General features: G+C 43.1%; 1 protein-coding gene across 2 annotated transcripts in view; it reads right to left on the reverse strand.

Moving 5' to 3' along the window:
* The window catches only part of PCMTD1 (protein-L-isoaspartate (D-aspartate) O-methyltransferase domain containing 1), a 76,106-nt gene that overhangs the window by 20,782 nt on the left and 38,176 nt on the right, over positions 1-17,148 (reverse strand). For both annotated transcript variants that reach the window (XM_082257846.1, XM_082257847.1), the window contains one exon: positions 13,030-13,461. In XM_082257846.1, the coding sequence (XP_082113972.1) occupies positions 13,030-13,336 (307 nt within the window). In that variant the 5' untranslated portion in view covers positions 13,337-13,461. The remainder of the gene's footprint in view (positions 1-13,029; positions 13,462-17,148) is intronic.

Raw genomic sequence — 17,148 nt, forward strand, 5'->3', positions numbered from 1 at the left:
GCGAGACAGAGTTGGAGACGATGAACAAACAGGCAGACTATTGACATCAGTTTGTGAGAAAAAAATGTATACTGTTTGAGATTTAATTGAGGGTGACCAATGATTACCGGCAGACAAAATAACACCCTAGACATCTCAGTAGGGTTTGGTCACACAATTTATCTAGGAAATTAAAGCTAAGCAAACGGTCTGCTCATTGCTTATGATAACTGCTGCGCCCACTTCAGCAAACAGAAAACCACATAGCGTTCAATGGAGATTTTAAACAAATTGGATCAAAATTTTGACGATGAAACTTGGCTTTATCAGTATTATCCTGAAGACAAAGCTCAGTTGAGCAATCGGGCGTTCGTGTGTTCGCTGAACACACAATCAAATGGGGCGCTTGGCGGGAAGTTCACCCTCCGATGAGCGCCCCATAATGCACTGCGCTGGTGCAGTGAATAAATTACCTATTGTCTGATGATTAGCCAAAGCATGCACATGACCTGTATGCTTTGGCCAATAACAGCACAATGTCCGTGATTGGCCAAAGGCAGGGTGCCTTTAGCCAATCATGGTGCAGGGGCTAAGTCCACGCCCCACACGATATAAAGCTGCTGCTTATACGGAAGCCGCGTATACTGTGTTAGGCGAGACAGGAGTGAGATTAGGCAGGTAGTTAGTGGATTGTGCATTGTATCTAGTAATAGATGAGGCAATGTAGTGTGTGTGTATATATCAGTTATGGCAGGATATACATCATGCAGTGCAGTGTAGTGTAGGGCTGATTCTTATGACATTTAAACTAGCTCGCGGCTCTAATCTATTGTCGACTTCCGGCAATACAGATAACAAACATGAAAAAAACGGTGTGGGGTCCTCTCCAAAGTCCATACCAGACCCTTATCCGAGCAAGCAGCCTGGCTGGACAGGATGGGGGTGGTGGGGGGAGGAAGAGCGAGCGCCCCCCTTCCTGAACCATACCAGACCACTTGCCCTTCAAAGCACCTTGTCCCCATGTTTATGGGGACAAGGACCTCTTCCTGGACAACCCTGGGTTGTGGTCCCCAGATCCCGCCCCCCCCCCCCCCATGTGAATGGATATCGGGTACCCCTACCCATTCACCGAAAAAGTGTACAAAAAAAAAAAAAAAGACAAAAGCCAGTTTTTGAAAAGTCCTTCATTAAAAAAATAGGGTCCCCCAATGTAAATCCACCATCAATCACGTTGCCCGCCGCCGCACCCGAAAAATAGAAAAAAAAAAAAAAAACGCTCCCGCCTCTTCAGTCTCCTGCGGCGTAATGAGCTGCTGGAGCTGTGACAGCTCTTGTATAGGAAAGGGGCGGGGACACCACCCGGTGGCACTGCCTCTTCTGACGTGACGTCAGTAATTTATTCACTGCACCTGAGCAGTGCATTATGGGTCGCTCGTGACGTCAGATTCCTATAAAAGAGCTGTCAAACTCAAACAGCTCATTATGCGGGGAGGTGTCTGAAGAGGCAGGAGCTTCTTTTTTTTTTTTTCGGGTGCGGCGGCGGGCGACGTGATTGACAATGGATTTACATCGGGGGACACTATTTTTTATTTTTTATTAAAGGACTGGTCAAAAACTGGCTTTTGTCTTTATTTTTTTGTACACTTTTTTGGTAAAGGGTTAGGGGTACAATGTACTCAATATACATTCACATGGGAGGGGGGGGGCCGGGATCAGGGAGCCCCCTTGTTAAAGGGGTCTTCCAGATTCCGATAAGCCCCCCCACCCGCAGACCCCAACAACCACAGCCCAGGGTTGTCCAGGAAGAGGCCCATGTCCCCATCAACATGGGGACAAAGTGCTTTGGGGGCACCCCAAAGCACCCTCCCCATGTTGAGGGCAAGTGGCCTAGTATGGTACCGGAGGGGGGGAGCTTGCTCGCCCCCCCCCTCCTTATCCTGTCCAGCCAGGCTGCTTGCTCGGATAAGTGTTTGGTATGGATTTTGAGGGGGGGGGGGGGGGCCATGCCGTTTTTTTTTTTTTTTTTTTTCAATTTTGGCGCTGTTTTTTTATCTGTATTGCTAGGACCTGACAATACATTACAGCCGCGAGCAAGTTTAAATGACATTTTTTTCTTTAGAAATGTCAGTATTGCTGCAGCAGGCTCCATACATCGTACAAATGCGCCACTTTACAGGCACATCAAGGGGACCCCCCAGGCACAATATTTAAGGGAAAATTTTATTGTTTCACTTTAAGCATCATTAAAATAACTGCTCCTGTAAAAAGGATCATTTTTAAAAACAAATTTTGTATTGGTACATGTCCCCCAGGGAAGTACCCAGAACCCCATACACATTTTTTGGGCAATAACTTGCATTTAAGCCTTTAAAATGAGGAATTTTGATTTTTCATGTTCGAGTCCCATAGACTTCAATGGTGTTCGTATGTTCTAACAAACTTTTCTCCCCTGTTCGCGGTGTTCTGGTGTGAACCGAACCAGGGGGATTTCGGCTCATCACTAAAGGAGAAAAAAGTCCAGTCAAAGGAAAAACAAGCCGGTCAGGAGTAAAGGTCATGGTGGTTGTTTTCTGTGATGCTGAGGGAATCATATTAGTTTACTTTTTTGGATGGAAAAAGTAACATCTGCTTATTATGCGTTTTGAGAAAAGTCCTCTTCCACCAAGACATTGCCCCTATCCATTCTTCTCATCAGTCAATAGCTGCACTGTGAGAATTTCAGTGGGAAAGCGACATCCACCTTGCAATTCTATGTTAGCACATCCCGACTTTTTCTTATTTCCGAACTTGAAAACATTTTTGAAAGACACCAATGTTGAAACCATCAATGATGTAAAATAGGCTGCTTTGACATGGTTAAATTCTCAGGGCCCTCCCAGATCAGTATAAATGGCTGGTATCATCGCTTACAGAAATGTCTTGATTTGAATAGAGCTTATTCAGAATAAAGGTTATTCCTAAAAGTATGTGCTTATTACATTTTTTTCATGAACTTTTTGAATACTCCATATATCCATTGGCTCCCACTGCTGTCATTTACAGCCAGTGAGCCAATCAGGAGAGGGAGAGGGCTGGGATGGGCCACAGCTTCGTGTGTGAATGGACACACACAGCCACAGGTCGGGATTATGCCTGCTTGGGTGCCCCTAGAGCAAGTTGCTTGCTGTGGGGGCAATTGGCAGGAGGGAGGGGCTAGGAGCGCTGACATTGGACCCGAGAAGAGGAGAATCTGAGCTGCTCTGTGCAGAGAGCAGGTAAGTATAACATGTTTGTTATTTAAAAAAAAAAAAAACAAGGCTTTAATCTCACTTTACTTCACCTTTTCAATAAAATACTATGTGCTGTCAAGGGGTCCCGGTGTATTAAAAAAAAAAAAATGTGACCACAAAGACAAAGCTTTGGACCCTTTTGAGGAATCCTTGGTGTGCTGACATTTCTTCACTCTGATTGTCCAGGGTTTACAGCCTGTGGTCATTACAGCACCCAGGATTACTGAACAGCTATTTTCAAGAATTGGTGTGTGGGGAACATTGCGCTTAGGTCAGTTGCACTTTCTCTGAAGCTTGGCCAGAAAAACCTGTATAGGGAGCTTTGCTCCCTATACAATACAGGTAGCTTTGCTCTGTACTTTTGCTAGGACACTCTGTTGGATTTACCTCCTCCCTGACCAGGCCATTTTTTGCGATACGGCACTGCGTTGTTCTAGCTCATAATTGCGCGGTTTTGCGACACTGTACCTAAATGAAATGCATGTTCTTTTTTCCCCACAAATAGAGCTTTATTTTGGTGGTATTTGATCACATCTGTGCTTTTTATTTTTTGCACTATAAACAACAAAAGAGCAACAATTTTGAAAAAAAAAAAAAAAAAAAAAAAAAACTTTACTTTCTGCTATAAAACACATTCAATAAAAACAAAGGTAAAACATCTAATCTCTTCATTATTTAGGCTAATATGTATTCGGCTACATGTTTTTGGTAAAAAAAAATCCCAATAAGCGTATATTGATTGGTTTGCGGATAAGTTTTAGCGTCTACAAACGATGGGATTGATTTATGGACTTTTTATTTTTTTTATTGTTTTTACTAGTAATGGCGGTGATCAGCGATTTTTAGCAGGACTGCGACATTGCGGCAGACAAATCAGACTAAATGACACTTTTTGAGGACCAGTGACACCAATACAGTGATCAGTGCTTAAAAAAAAAATACAGTCACTGTATAAATGACACTGGCAGGGAAGGGGTTAACATCAGGGGCGATCAAATAGTTAAGTGTGCTCCTAGGGAGTGCTTTCGAACTGTGGGGGGGGGGGGGGGTGCTGTGACTGGAGGAAAACAGAGATCCGGAAACACAAAATCTCACAGAACGGCAGTCTGCCTTGTTTACATAGGCAGACCGCCGTTCTGAATCTCCTCTGAACAATAGAGAACAATAGGCGGGTCCCAGCGTCCATCGTGGCCGCTGTTCCAGCGGATTGGCTCCTGCTGTGTCCAGCCAGTGCAGGGCTCCAGCGGCGTGGGCCCCAGAGCAGAAGATCTGAATCACGTACAGGTAAGTAATTTTGCGCTAAAGGGCCGACCTGTTGCAGTATATGTACATGGGTCGGTCCTTAAGTGTTAAAGAGACACTCATCTGTCTCAGGATCCAGTGCTGTTCTCCCCCCGCCGACTTCTTCCAGTCTTCAGACCCCAGCACTGGCATCTTAACTGTGGGTTGCTGGCTGTGACTGCTTGCCGCTTTACAGCCAGCTGCCCGCTGCGCATTTGGCACTATTTAAAAAAAAATTTAAGGGGGGGGTTTTGACAGGTACCCGCTCCCACTTCCGGTTGGATTTTCACGGCTATTAAAGGGGAAGTTGCCCCCCCTTCCCCCGCAGCCTTCTGGGAAATGTCACAGGTCTCATAAAGCTGCAGGGGAGGAGGAGGGGGGGGACTCCTGCTCAAATTGCTGTGGCGATCCAATCAGAAGTAGGAGCGGCAACCTGTCAAAACCAGGTACCAGCTCCTACACAAAAAAAACAAAGTGCCAAATGTGAAAGAGTAGGGTGGGGGGGGGAGGAAGAGCAGAACTTCCCCTTCATATGGTTTTTAAAACACACTGAGTCCCTTTGACTGCATGGAGTATTTGAATGAAAAGGTGCACTAACACTTCACGCTTAGGCCTCTTACACACGCACACGATACTCCTGTTTGAGCATCTCCTTTTTCAGCCGTAAATTTCAGGCGTATTTGTCTTATTGAAATTTGCGCATTCGCGTGCATTTTCGCGCATATGAGTTTGCGCAAATTCGCGTCTTTTCACGCAAATGTATTCTCGCGTTCTTGTAAAATATGCAAATTCACATTTTTCAGATCAACAGTATGTTTGTATGCGCTCATTTGTTCACAATTGTTCGTATTTGCGCGCATTAGGCTTAAATTACTGTCCAAAAATGCTGATTTTTCTATTTTGTTCTTACTGAAGAATGCACAGGGCTCATTTACGCGCCTGTGTGCATAGGCACATCACAATGAATGGGCTGTATTTTAGCTCAGAAAAAAAAAAAAAAACTGTACTGAGCTTTTTTAAGCTGCAGTGTGCAAGAGGCCTTATACTGTGTGATGAATATGTGAACCATAGTTGCCAACATTTGAAAAAAATTTCCAGGGACACTATGCAGCACAGCTATCAATTACTTACCAAACCCACTTCCCTGAAGCTCCACCCACTCCACATAATTAATCTCCGCCTACTTATCATCAGATTATAGGGTCTAATCAATAAAGAGGTAATTACACGAAATTGAAAAGGGAATTTTAAACTTGAGGCCAAAGTAGCAGAGTTGGAGTAATTCTCCCATTCAGCTGCACTACTTCTGCCTAAAGTTTAAGGCCTCATGCACACTGGACGTTTTTACAGCTGCTGTTAGCAGCGTCAGACGTTTTTTTTTGCAGCTGCAGAACGCCCATCCATGTTATTCTATGGCCTCATGCACACATAGAGCTTTTAGGAGCTCCAAGTGGCATAGGCGTTTTACAGCTCCAAAAAAAACCCAGGAACTGTGGGTTCAGGAGCTCCAGCGTCAAGCTGCAAAAAACGTCTGACGCTGCTAAAGGCTCCATGAGGCTCCATAACGTTGCTTAACGTGCGTTAAGCCACGTTATACATTTTTTTTCTTCCATTCAAAATCAATGGTTCCCTATGGGAGCCTATTGATTTGAATGGAAGTCACACCGCAGGTCGGATCAGGGTGATCCGACTTGCGGTGCGACCTGCACTGTGAGAATCTTGAGGGGGAACTCCACGCCAAAATGGGGAAAAAAACGGCGTGGGGTTCCCCCCCAGGTTCCAAACCAGGCCCTTCGGATCTGGTATGGAATTTGAGGGTAGCCCCGCGCCGAAAAAACGGCGTGGGGTCCCCCCCAAAATCCATATCAGACCCTTATCCGAGCATGCAGTCCGGCATGCCAGGAAAGGGGAGGGGACGAGCGAGCGGCCCCACCCCCCCTGGATCATACCAGGCCACACGCCCTCAACATGGGGGGGGTGTGGGTGCTTTGGGGCAGGGGGAGCTCTGCACCCCGCACCTGAAAGCACCTTGCCCCCATGTTGATGAGGACAAGGGCCTCATCCCCACAACCCTGGCCGGTGGTTGTGGGGGTCTGCGGGCAGGGGGCTCATCGGAATCTGGAAGCCCCCTTTAACAAGGGGGCCCCCCCAGATCCCGGACCCCCTCCCTATGTGAACGGGTATGGGGTACACTGTACCCCTACTCATTCACCCCATAAAATGCAGTGTATGGAAATAACGACAGGAGAAGTTTTGGAAAATTTATTAAAAATCTTCATCCGGCTCTTGTCCTCTCCGGGGGTCTTCTCCTCTCCGAGGGTCTTCTGCTCTTTTGCTGTCCGCCCTTCTTGTCTTCTCCTCTCCGGGGTCTTCTGCTGTCTTCTCCTCTCCGGGGGTCTTCTGCTGTCTTCTCTCCGAGGGTCTTCTGCTCTTTGGCTGTCCGCCCTTCTTGTCTTCTCCTCTCCGGGGGTCTTCTGCTGTCTTCTCCTCTCCGAGGGTCTTCTGCTGTCCGCCCTTCTGCTGTCCAATCTTCTTGTCTTCTCCTCTCCGATCTTCTGCTCTTTTGCTGTCGGCTGTCCTTCTTCCTCCGGTCCTCCTCCGACGACGTCTTCAGCGATTATGCCGGCCTCTGGTCTCTGCAGCTTATTATATAGCCATTAGGGGCGTGGCCGCCAGATGACGTCATCGGGAGACCACGCCCCCTGTGTCACAGATGACGTCATCTGTGCCACAAGAAAAAAAAAAATCGCACAGGTGATCAAATACCACCAAAGGAAAGCTCTATTTGTGGGAAAAAAAGGACATCAAATTTGTTTACGTACAGCGTCGCACGGCCGCGCAATTGTCCGTTAAAGTCACGCAGTGCCGAATCGCAAAATAGGGCCTGGTCAGGAAGGGGGTAAAATCTTCCGGGGCTTAAGTGGTTAAAAAAACGAAAAAAAAAAAAAAATAATAATACCATGCACATAGGTATTTACAGCCTTTGCTAGGGCACTCAAAATTGAGCATCCTGTTTCCACTGTTCATCCTTGAGATGTTTCTACAAATTGATTAAAATCATTTAAGTCCATTCTTCTTCCTCATGAATGTACACATAGCACCCCATACTGACAGAAAAACACAGAATTGTTGACATTGTTGCAGATTTATTAAAAAAGAAAAACTGAAATATCACATGGTCCTAAGTATTCAGACCCTTTGCTCAGTATTTAGTAGAAGCCCCCTTTTGATCTAATACAGCCAGGAGTCTTTTTGGTAAAGATGCAACAAGTCTTTCACACCTGGATTTGGGGATCCTCTGCCATTCCTCCTTGCAGATCCTCTCCAGTTCGGTCAGGTTGGATGGTAAACGTTGGTGGACAGACATTTTTAGGTCTCTACAGAGATGCTCAATTGGGTTTAAGTCAGGGCTCTGGCTGGGCCATTCAAGAACAGTCACGGAGTTGTTGTGAAGCCACTCCTTCGTTATTTTAGCTGTGTGCTTAGGGTCATTGTCTTGTTGGAAGGTAAACCTTTGGCCCAGTCTGAGGTCCAGAGCACTCTGGAGAAGGTTTTTGTCCAGGATATCCCTGTACTTGGCCGCATTCATCTTTCCCTCGATTGCAACCAGTCGTCCTGTCCCTGCAGCTGAAAAACACCCCCACAGCATGATGCTGCCACCACCATGCTTCACTGTTGGGACAGTATTGGACAGGTGATGAGCAGTGCCTGGATTTCTCCACACATACCGCTTAGAATTAAGGCCAAAAAGTTCTATTTTGGTCTCATCAGACCAGAGAATCTTATTTCTCACCATCTTGGAGTCCTTCAGGTGTTTTTTAGCAAACTCCATGCGGGCTTTCATGTGTCTTACACTGAGAGGCTTCCGTCGGGCCACTCTGCCATAAAGCCCCGACTGGTGGAGGGCTGCAGTGATGGTTGACTTTCTACAACTTTCTCCCATCTCCTTACTGCATCTCTGGAGCTCAGCCACAGTGATCTTTGGGTTCTTCTTTACCTCTCTCACCAAGGCTCTTCTCCCCCGATAGCTCAGTTTGGCCGGACGGCCAGCTCTAGGAAGGGTTCTGGTCGTCCCAAACGTCTTCCATTTGAGGATTATGGAGGCCACTGTGCTCTTAGGAACCTTAAGTGCAGCAGAAATCTTTTTGTAACCTTGGCCAGATCTGTGCCTTGCCACAATTCTGTCTCTGAGCTCTTCAGGCAGTTCCTTTGACCTCATGATTCTCATTTGCTCTGACATGCATTGTGATCTGGAAGGTCTTATATAGACAGGTGTGTGGCTTTCCTAATCAAGTCCAATCAGTATAATCAAACACAGCTGGACTCAAATGAAGGTGTAGAACCATCTCAAGGATGGTCAGAAGAAATGGAAAGCACCTGAGTTAAATATATGAGTGTCACAGCAAAGGGTCTGAATACTTAGGACCATGTGATATTTCAGTTTTTCTTTTTTAATAAATCTGCAACAATGTCAACAATTCTGTGTTTTTCTGTCAGTATGGGGTGCTATGTGGAGGAAGAAGAATGGACTTAAATGATTTTAGCAAATGGCTGCAATATAACAAAGAGTGAAAAATTTAAGGGGGTCTGAATACTTTCCGTACCCACTGTACATAGAGGTGTTTTCACAGGCTGAAACAAAATGCCAATGTGTCCATGGCATGCAAACATAGGCATTTGCAGAAATACTTTATTAAAAGAAGAGTTTACAGGCTGAAAAAAAAGAAAACCCACCAAAGGCATGTTCGAGAGAGGAGCTGGAGAGCAGGAAAGCTCTAGACGGGCTTAAGCGTGTGTAAACACATCTATTGTTTCAGCATTAATGCATTCCAATGGCTAAAATAAATTAATATTCTAGCCGATAGAATGCATTACCGCTCAAATGCCTGACGTGCCTAAACATGTGTTCAATATGAGGCTTTTATTGCATTTTATTAAGCATCTTTTTCCGGCCATGAGTTCTGGAATTCAGAGAGGCTAAACAGACGCCCTGTGTACATGAGGCCTATGGGCTGCTTCCAATAAGAGACCAAAAATGACCCCCAGGGAGTTAAATTTTCACCTGTCAGAATATCCCTTTTACTTTGATATCAGCGCTGTATTTGGTCAACATCTTTTCAATCTTCTGCCCTGCCCCAATGAACCATGCACAGGTTAGAAGGAACACCTGGGCTTTGTAGATTTTACCGTTAGGCAACCGGTACACTAACTATGACGCACATATCACATGACAGTGGACTTTATGTAAGACATCATATCTGTATACATCACCTGGACATTCAGAAATACTGATACCGATATATGAACAATGCAGTGAATTAGAGCTGCACGATTCTGGATAAAATGAGAATTATGATTTTTTGCTTAGAATAAAGATCACAATTCTCTAATGATTCTCGGCGTAACAACATCTTTCACATTATACAAAAAAATTGGGCTAACTTTACGGTTGCGTTTTTTTTAAATCAATTGAAGTGTATATTTTTTCCCAAAAAATTGCGTTTGAAAGACCGCTGCGCAAATACGGTGTGACATAAAATATTGCAATGACCACCATTTTATTCTCTGCTAAATATATATTATATAGACTTTTTTTTCTTTTTTTTTTTAGTGTAGATGTGAGGTCTAACAAATTAAGGCGGAACTCCAGCTAATCCTTTTTACCACTTCAAGACCACCCCATTGCACATTTATTGCTTCAAGGCAGCTCTTCTGTGCAGACTCACATATATACCATATGTGATTCTACACTTCCGCCTTCAGGGGCCGCTTCTGCTGTGATTAATCACAGCAGAAGCCAATCTCCAGGTGCTGGGCACTTGATGTCTGCTGGCACTCGCCGATCGTTTATAAAACACACACAACGAAGATTTGCCTATGTAAACAAGGCGGATCTCCATTCTGACAGGGGGCAATGGATAGCTTTTTGTGCTCCTGCAAAGCAAGGAATAAAGTCCATCACTTTCCCTAGTAAAAACACCTAACACAGTACACAAAAACACTGGCTAGGCACACAGTTAACCCTTTTGATCTAAAGGTTTAACCCCTTTCCAGCCAGTGTCATTAGTACAGTGACAGTGCATATTTTTAGCACTGATCACTGTATTAGTGCCACTGGTTCCCAAAAAATGTGTCAGTTAGTGTCCAAATGGCTGCCGCAATATTGCAGTCCTGCTATAAGTTTCTGATCACCACCATTACTAGTATAAAAAAAATATATATATAAAAATGTCATAAATATATACCATAGTTTATAGCTATAACGTTTGCGTAAACCAATCAATATATGGTATATAATATATATTGGGATTTTTTTTTTTTTCAAAAGCATGTAGCAGATTACATACTGACCTACATTTTTGAAGAAATTTGATTTTTTATGAATATGTTTTATAGCAGAAAGTAAAAAATATTGCTTTTTTTTTTTTTCAAAAATGTCGGTCTTTTTTTGTTTATAGCGCAAAAAATAAAAACCGCCGTGGTGATCAAACAACACCAAAAGAAAGCTCTATTTGTGGAGAAAATTTTATTTGGATACAGCTTTGCATGACTGCGTAATTGTCAGTTAAAGTAACGTAATGCTGTATCGCAAAAAAATGGTCTGGTAATGAAGGGGGGGGGGGGGGGGGGAGTTAAATCTTCCGGAGCATGGTAAATAAAGTAAGTTGAAGACTAAAGCACATATGGCAGGGTCACCAGGTGAAAATAAAGTAAAAAAAAAACAGCCTCAAAGAGGTTGTAAACCTCCAATTTTTTTTTTTTTTTAAAACACCTGAAAGACAAACACATAATGAGCTAGTATGCATCGCATACTAGCTCATTATGAAATAAGTACCTTAAAACGAAGCCCTGAAGTGCCGACCGCTCGCCTCTCTCATGGGCGACATGTTCTGTCGCCCTTCTTCTGGGTTTGCGGCATTCAGCCATCGGATTGGCTGGAGCCGCGATTACGTCACTCCTGCGGATGCACGTGGGAGCCGACAGTCACGGCACGGGGCTCTGAAGGAACGGCACCAGCGGCCGTTCCTTCAGAGCGCATGCGCCAGTGATGTCACTGGCTGCATTTAGGGTAAATATCTCCTAAACGGTACATGTTTAGGAGATATTTACAGTACCCATAGGTAAGCCTTATCATAGCCTTACCTATAGGTAAAACTTGCAGAGGAGGGTTTACTTCCTCTTTAAAAAGAAACCCAACACAGCCACCACAATTAAGAATTAGTAAGCTGTGATATATTACATTTGAGTTTTGATAAGCTTTAACAGTGTAATCATGTAATAGGATTTTTGTTTTAACCATAACATAAATGCTACAGTTTGGCAACACATGTAATTTCTGTTATTTATAATTTTGACAATCAGAATTGTGCAATTAAAACTGTTAAGACCCCATTCAGACTAGCGCGACTTGTCAGGTGACTTGTCAGCCTGACAGTTCGCGGTCTGTCGCTCGCCATTGAGTAGTACAAGACCCATTCTAATAGGAGCGACACAAGTCACTCCGACTTAAAAAAAGGGTCCTGTACTACTTTGGGGCGACCTGGGAGCGACTTGCATAGACTTCCATTATGTGAAGTCCCTGCCAGTTGCGCCGAAGTCGCGGTGCACACAGGTCGCCCCTCGCAGTCGGATCGCCTCAGTGTGAACCAGCTCTAAAAGTTCAAGGTATTGCATTTTTACCAGCTTAGACCAATGTATCTATTCATATACCAAACTTGTGTGATCCATTTATAACCTGGAAAGAACACTTTGCATTTACCTAATGGTTGCAAAACGTTCTGACTATACACGGTGGAGAGGGTGACATCCCTGCCCCACCTCTCCACCTCGTCCAATTAGAGAATGCTTTTCATTTGCTGAGGTTAATCAAAGAAATCTCTGAATTGTACCTCTGCTGGGTGGCTGATTTCCTGTGTTCACAATGGAGCAAGCCAGCAGCCCAGCATGGGACTTGGAAGCTAGTGGAGATCACTGAAATAGCAGTGTCTACTACAGTGATTTCTAGAGCAGGGATTCCCAAACTACGGCCCCCTCCAGTTGTTCAGGAACTACAATTCCCATCATGCCTAGTCATGTATGTGAATGTCAGAGTTTTACAATGCCTCATGGGATGTGTAGTTCAGCAACAGCTGCAGGGCCGTAATTTGGGAATCCCTGTTATAGAGGGATCCAACATGTATGGTATATGCAGAGTTATATAATGTAAATATGTAAAAAATGTCATACCTGGGATTTCTTTATTATGGTAGGTATACACTAACATATACACGTATACCATGTGTCATTATATACCATCCTTATAAATGTAAACAATAACATTTACAATAAATCAGATCGCTAATGATATAATGCAAATAATATAAAATGTTGATACTAGAGTCTTAGGCGTGATTTACAATAAACATTTGTTCAATATATTGCTCAACCAAATCTGAAAAAAACTTCTTACAACAATATACAGCAAAAAATTAAATTAATTAGAAAAATGAAACTTGTTTACCTAAAATTAAGCCCACCATTGTACTTAAATATCCAGTTCCACTTCCAAGGTTTAGAAAAGATAATCCCGGTTGAAGCTTTAATGCCTCCATGACTTCTGAATAGATGCAAGGTGCAGATAGGTGTATGTTCCCATGCTTCCATGCCAAGTCTTTGTATGCATTGTCCCTGTAACCTTCCAAGTAATACTCTCCTCGGTCAATTGCTCTGAAGGCTTGTTCTACTTTTTCAGTACGTATATACTGTGCCTCTTTCAGATTATCAATTAAATCATCGTTGTCTTCCCCGGCGCTCACTGCTCCTCCCATGATAGGTCAATAGTTTAAAATAAATTTGTTACATTCGACAAAGGAAGAGTAAAGTATTAATGAGATCACCAATTTGACTCAGCTGACCTCTAGCAGGTTTTTGCTACAACTTCAGTATATGCACCCTGTGGAAATAAAAAAAAAGATGCAATGGATTTGAGTTTCTCATAAACAAACAGAACAAAAGCAAACATTAACAGGGTTGGTGGTAGAAGGCATTTCAAGAGAACAATTTGTGTTTTCTTGACCCTTTCTTTTAGTAACACAGCAGGATCTCCTACTGAAGCAGCCACAATTTCAGTATACCATCATGGTATGATAAAATATAATGACTCACAAAGAGAAGAATCCTTTTATTCAGTGGTCATATTTAGGGTTTCCTGCTGTTTAGAATAGAGCAGTGAGAATCAAAGATTTGTTACTGCAAAGACAGTAATTCTATTAATGTAAATCCCATACAACATGGTTTCTTTTCACACATCCATTACATACTGTGCATTACCACTGTAGGTGGTCATTTATACATTTTAGAACATAATGAACAGTTTTAGATTTCGGTGATTTAAATAGAGAAAATGTTTTAAGACTTAGACATACCAAAGACTGGATTTAAATGTTTTTTGCAATTAAAAAAATTACTTATATCAATTTCAGAGATGGGTGAAATGTTAAAAAAACAAGAAATTAGAAATAAAAACTTTGTTAGGTTGCAATCAAGGCAGGCTGCTGCAATTTTACTATATTTTTTTTAAATTTCACTTGCATTACAAACAGAAGTTTAGAAATGTTTGCCAATGTATCAAAAAGGAAAAACTGAAATATCACATTGGCATAAGTATTCAGACCCTTTGCAACAACAGCTTAGGTGCCTCCCATTTCTCTTGATCGTTGCAGAGATATTTTTTACACCTTGATTGGAATCCACCTGTGGTAAACTAAATTAATTGGAAATGATTTGGAAAGCCACAGGCATTTCTTTATAAAATAGAAAAAACAACTGCGCTAATCCAACCAAAGTAGAAAGAAAAAAGCAGCGACTTCAAGTGTGACCAACACCCCAAAGAACAATAATAATTACAAGTAGCGCTAAAAGGCATTTCTTTAAAAGGCCTCACAGCTAATGCCCCGTACACACGTTCCGATAATCGTACGTAAAACTCGCTTTCGACCTGATCGCACAATAATCTGATCGTTAGTACACAGCTTTCGACAGCCGATCCCGACAGTTGGTCCAACAAAATCCGAAGGGACAAACAGGAAAACTTCTGTCGTACGATAGCCCCACGAACGACAATCGTTTCATCAGTACACTATGCATCTGCTAAAAATCGATCGACAAAGACCACGCATGATCAGAAACACTAAAATAGCACGGAAAAAGCCTGGCTGCCATTGTTTTTGTTTTGCACCATCTGATACGTAGCTAAGCAACCAGGAATGTTGTTGAATTCGATATTAGTATCATGCAACAAAATGTCGTCCAATTATCTGAACGTGTGTACGGGGCTTAACAATGCATATTGTACATGGCAAAAGCCATGAAGTAACTGCCTGCACAGTGGCCTCCATAATTCTCAAATGGAAGAAGTTTGGCACAACTTGGACTCTTCCAATAGCTGGTCAGCTGTGCAAACTAAACAATAGGGAGGTGATCAAGAACCCGATGGTCACTCTGACTGAGCTCCAGAGGTCCTGTGTGGAGACAACCATCACTGCAGCCCTCCACATATCTTGGCTTTGTGGCAGAGTGGCTGGATGAAACTCTTGGAGTTTGCAAAAAAAAAAAGCACCTGAAGTACTCTCGGACTGTGATTGAACTGTTTGGCCTCAATTCCTAAATTTATGTCTCTAGGAAACCAGGTACTGCTCATCACCTGCCCCCAATACCATGCCAACAGTGAAGCATGCTGGTGGCAGCTTCATGCTATGGGTGTGTTTTTCAGCAGTAGGGACTGGGAGACTGGTCAGAGTTGAGAGAAAGCTGAATAGAGCAAAGTACAAGGATATCCGCAATCAAAACCTGTTCCACAGCTCTCATGGCCTCAGACTGAGACTAAAGCCCCGTACACACGTACCGATGGTCGGCTTACAAATGTTCCTCTTTTCTCCCCGGGATGTCGGTGTCTGCTGAAAAGTGCAAAGACAGCACAAGGACAGCACAAGAATTTTGTCCGCCGACTGCAGAAGTGATGTCATGTAATGGTTAACTTTCCCTGTGTTTTCTATTTTCTGAGCATGCCCAGTCTTGCAAATCTGCGGTCTGTCGGCCGAATTGTGTACTGACAGGCGAACAATCGTCCGTTCTGGTGTCGGCATACAAATATTTTCATGTTTGCACGAAAGACTTTTGTCCGCGGATTGTGCGCAGACATCTGTCGGAGGCACCATACTAACACGCGTACAATCGGCAGATCCTTCGTCCACCGACGTTTGTATGCCGACGATCGGTACGTGTGTACGGGCCTTTAGGTTCACCTTTTATCATGACAATGATCCTAAGCACACAGCCAAGGCAACACAGGAGTGGCTTAGGGACAACTCTGTGAATGTCCTAGAGTGGCCCAACCAGAGCCCTGACTTGAACCCTATTGAACATCTCTAGAGAGACCTGAAAATGGCTGTCCACCAACCTGACTGAGCTTGAGAGGATTTGCAAAGAATGGCATAAAACCCCCCAATCCAGGTGTGCAAAGCTTGTCATGTCATATCCACAAAGACTCGAGGCTGTAATTGTTGGCAAGGGTGCTTCAACAAATTATTAAGTAAAGGGACTGAATACTTGTGTTATACATGTGATATGTCAGTGTTTTCTTTTTAATAAATCCAAAGACATTTCTAAAATTCTGGTTTTACTTTGTCATTATGGGGTAGTGAGTGCAGAATAATGAGAGAAAAAAAATGAATTTAAACAACTGTAGTATGACGCTTCAACATGACAAAAATAAAAAAAAAAGTGAAGGGGGTCTGAATACTTTATGAATGTATTGTATATATGGATAACAGATAGGAGAGAAACCAAGGGCACCAACATCCCTCAAAAATGGCAGAGCAAAAAAAAATATTTATCAAAATCAAGACTTTTAAGTCACCAGATATCGACATACACGATATAAAATTCACACATTTTCTATTGATCTACAAATTTCTTACACAAAACCCACACAAGTTTAAAATGATAAAAACATGTAAATACAAAACATGGCAGTTACACCATATACAAAAATTGATATAGGTTTTGATGCATATCCACTGATGGTGACTAGGAGAAGTCATCTCAACATGTTTTGCTTTTAATTTGGCTTCATCAGGAGTCATTCTACTAAAGCGCCAACAAGTTTATTCAATATACACAATGACCGGATGTAACCCCTAGAGAAGAGCCCCACATAAATTGTTCCCTTTCAGAGCCCAGAGTGGTATATGGTGAGCCACAGGAGGAGTGCCAAGGATAATTTCACAAATATATTTCTCACAAAGAATTTGGATAAATATAACCACACTAGGGTGCTATCACTGAATCTGTTAGTCCCAATAAAAGAGCATATGGATTGGTATACCCGCAGCATGAAGGTACATATGCCAATAAAACAGATGCTTAACGCAGAAGGTCCACCCTGGCACTTGGATCCATTTTGCAACCATCATCTCCATGCCAACAGACAAAAGGTTTAAAAAAATGTTGGTATGGGGAGTGCCACTTACATGTATCTAATGGACTGTTAAATTCTCCCCTGTCCAGTAAGCCAGGAAAAAGATGAATTGCCAAACACTGTGCTAGGATACTGCCATTATAGTCTTTTTAGCAAAGTTTG

This window comes from Pelophylax lessonae (genome assembly GCF_965119305.1).
Source record: "Pelophylax lessonae genome assembly, chromosome: 5".
Taxonomy (NCBI): domain Eukaryota; kingdom Metazoa; phylum Chordata; class Amphibia; order Anura; family Ranidae; genus Pelophylax; species Pelophylax lessonae.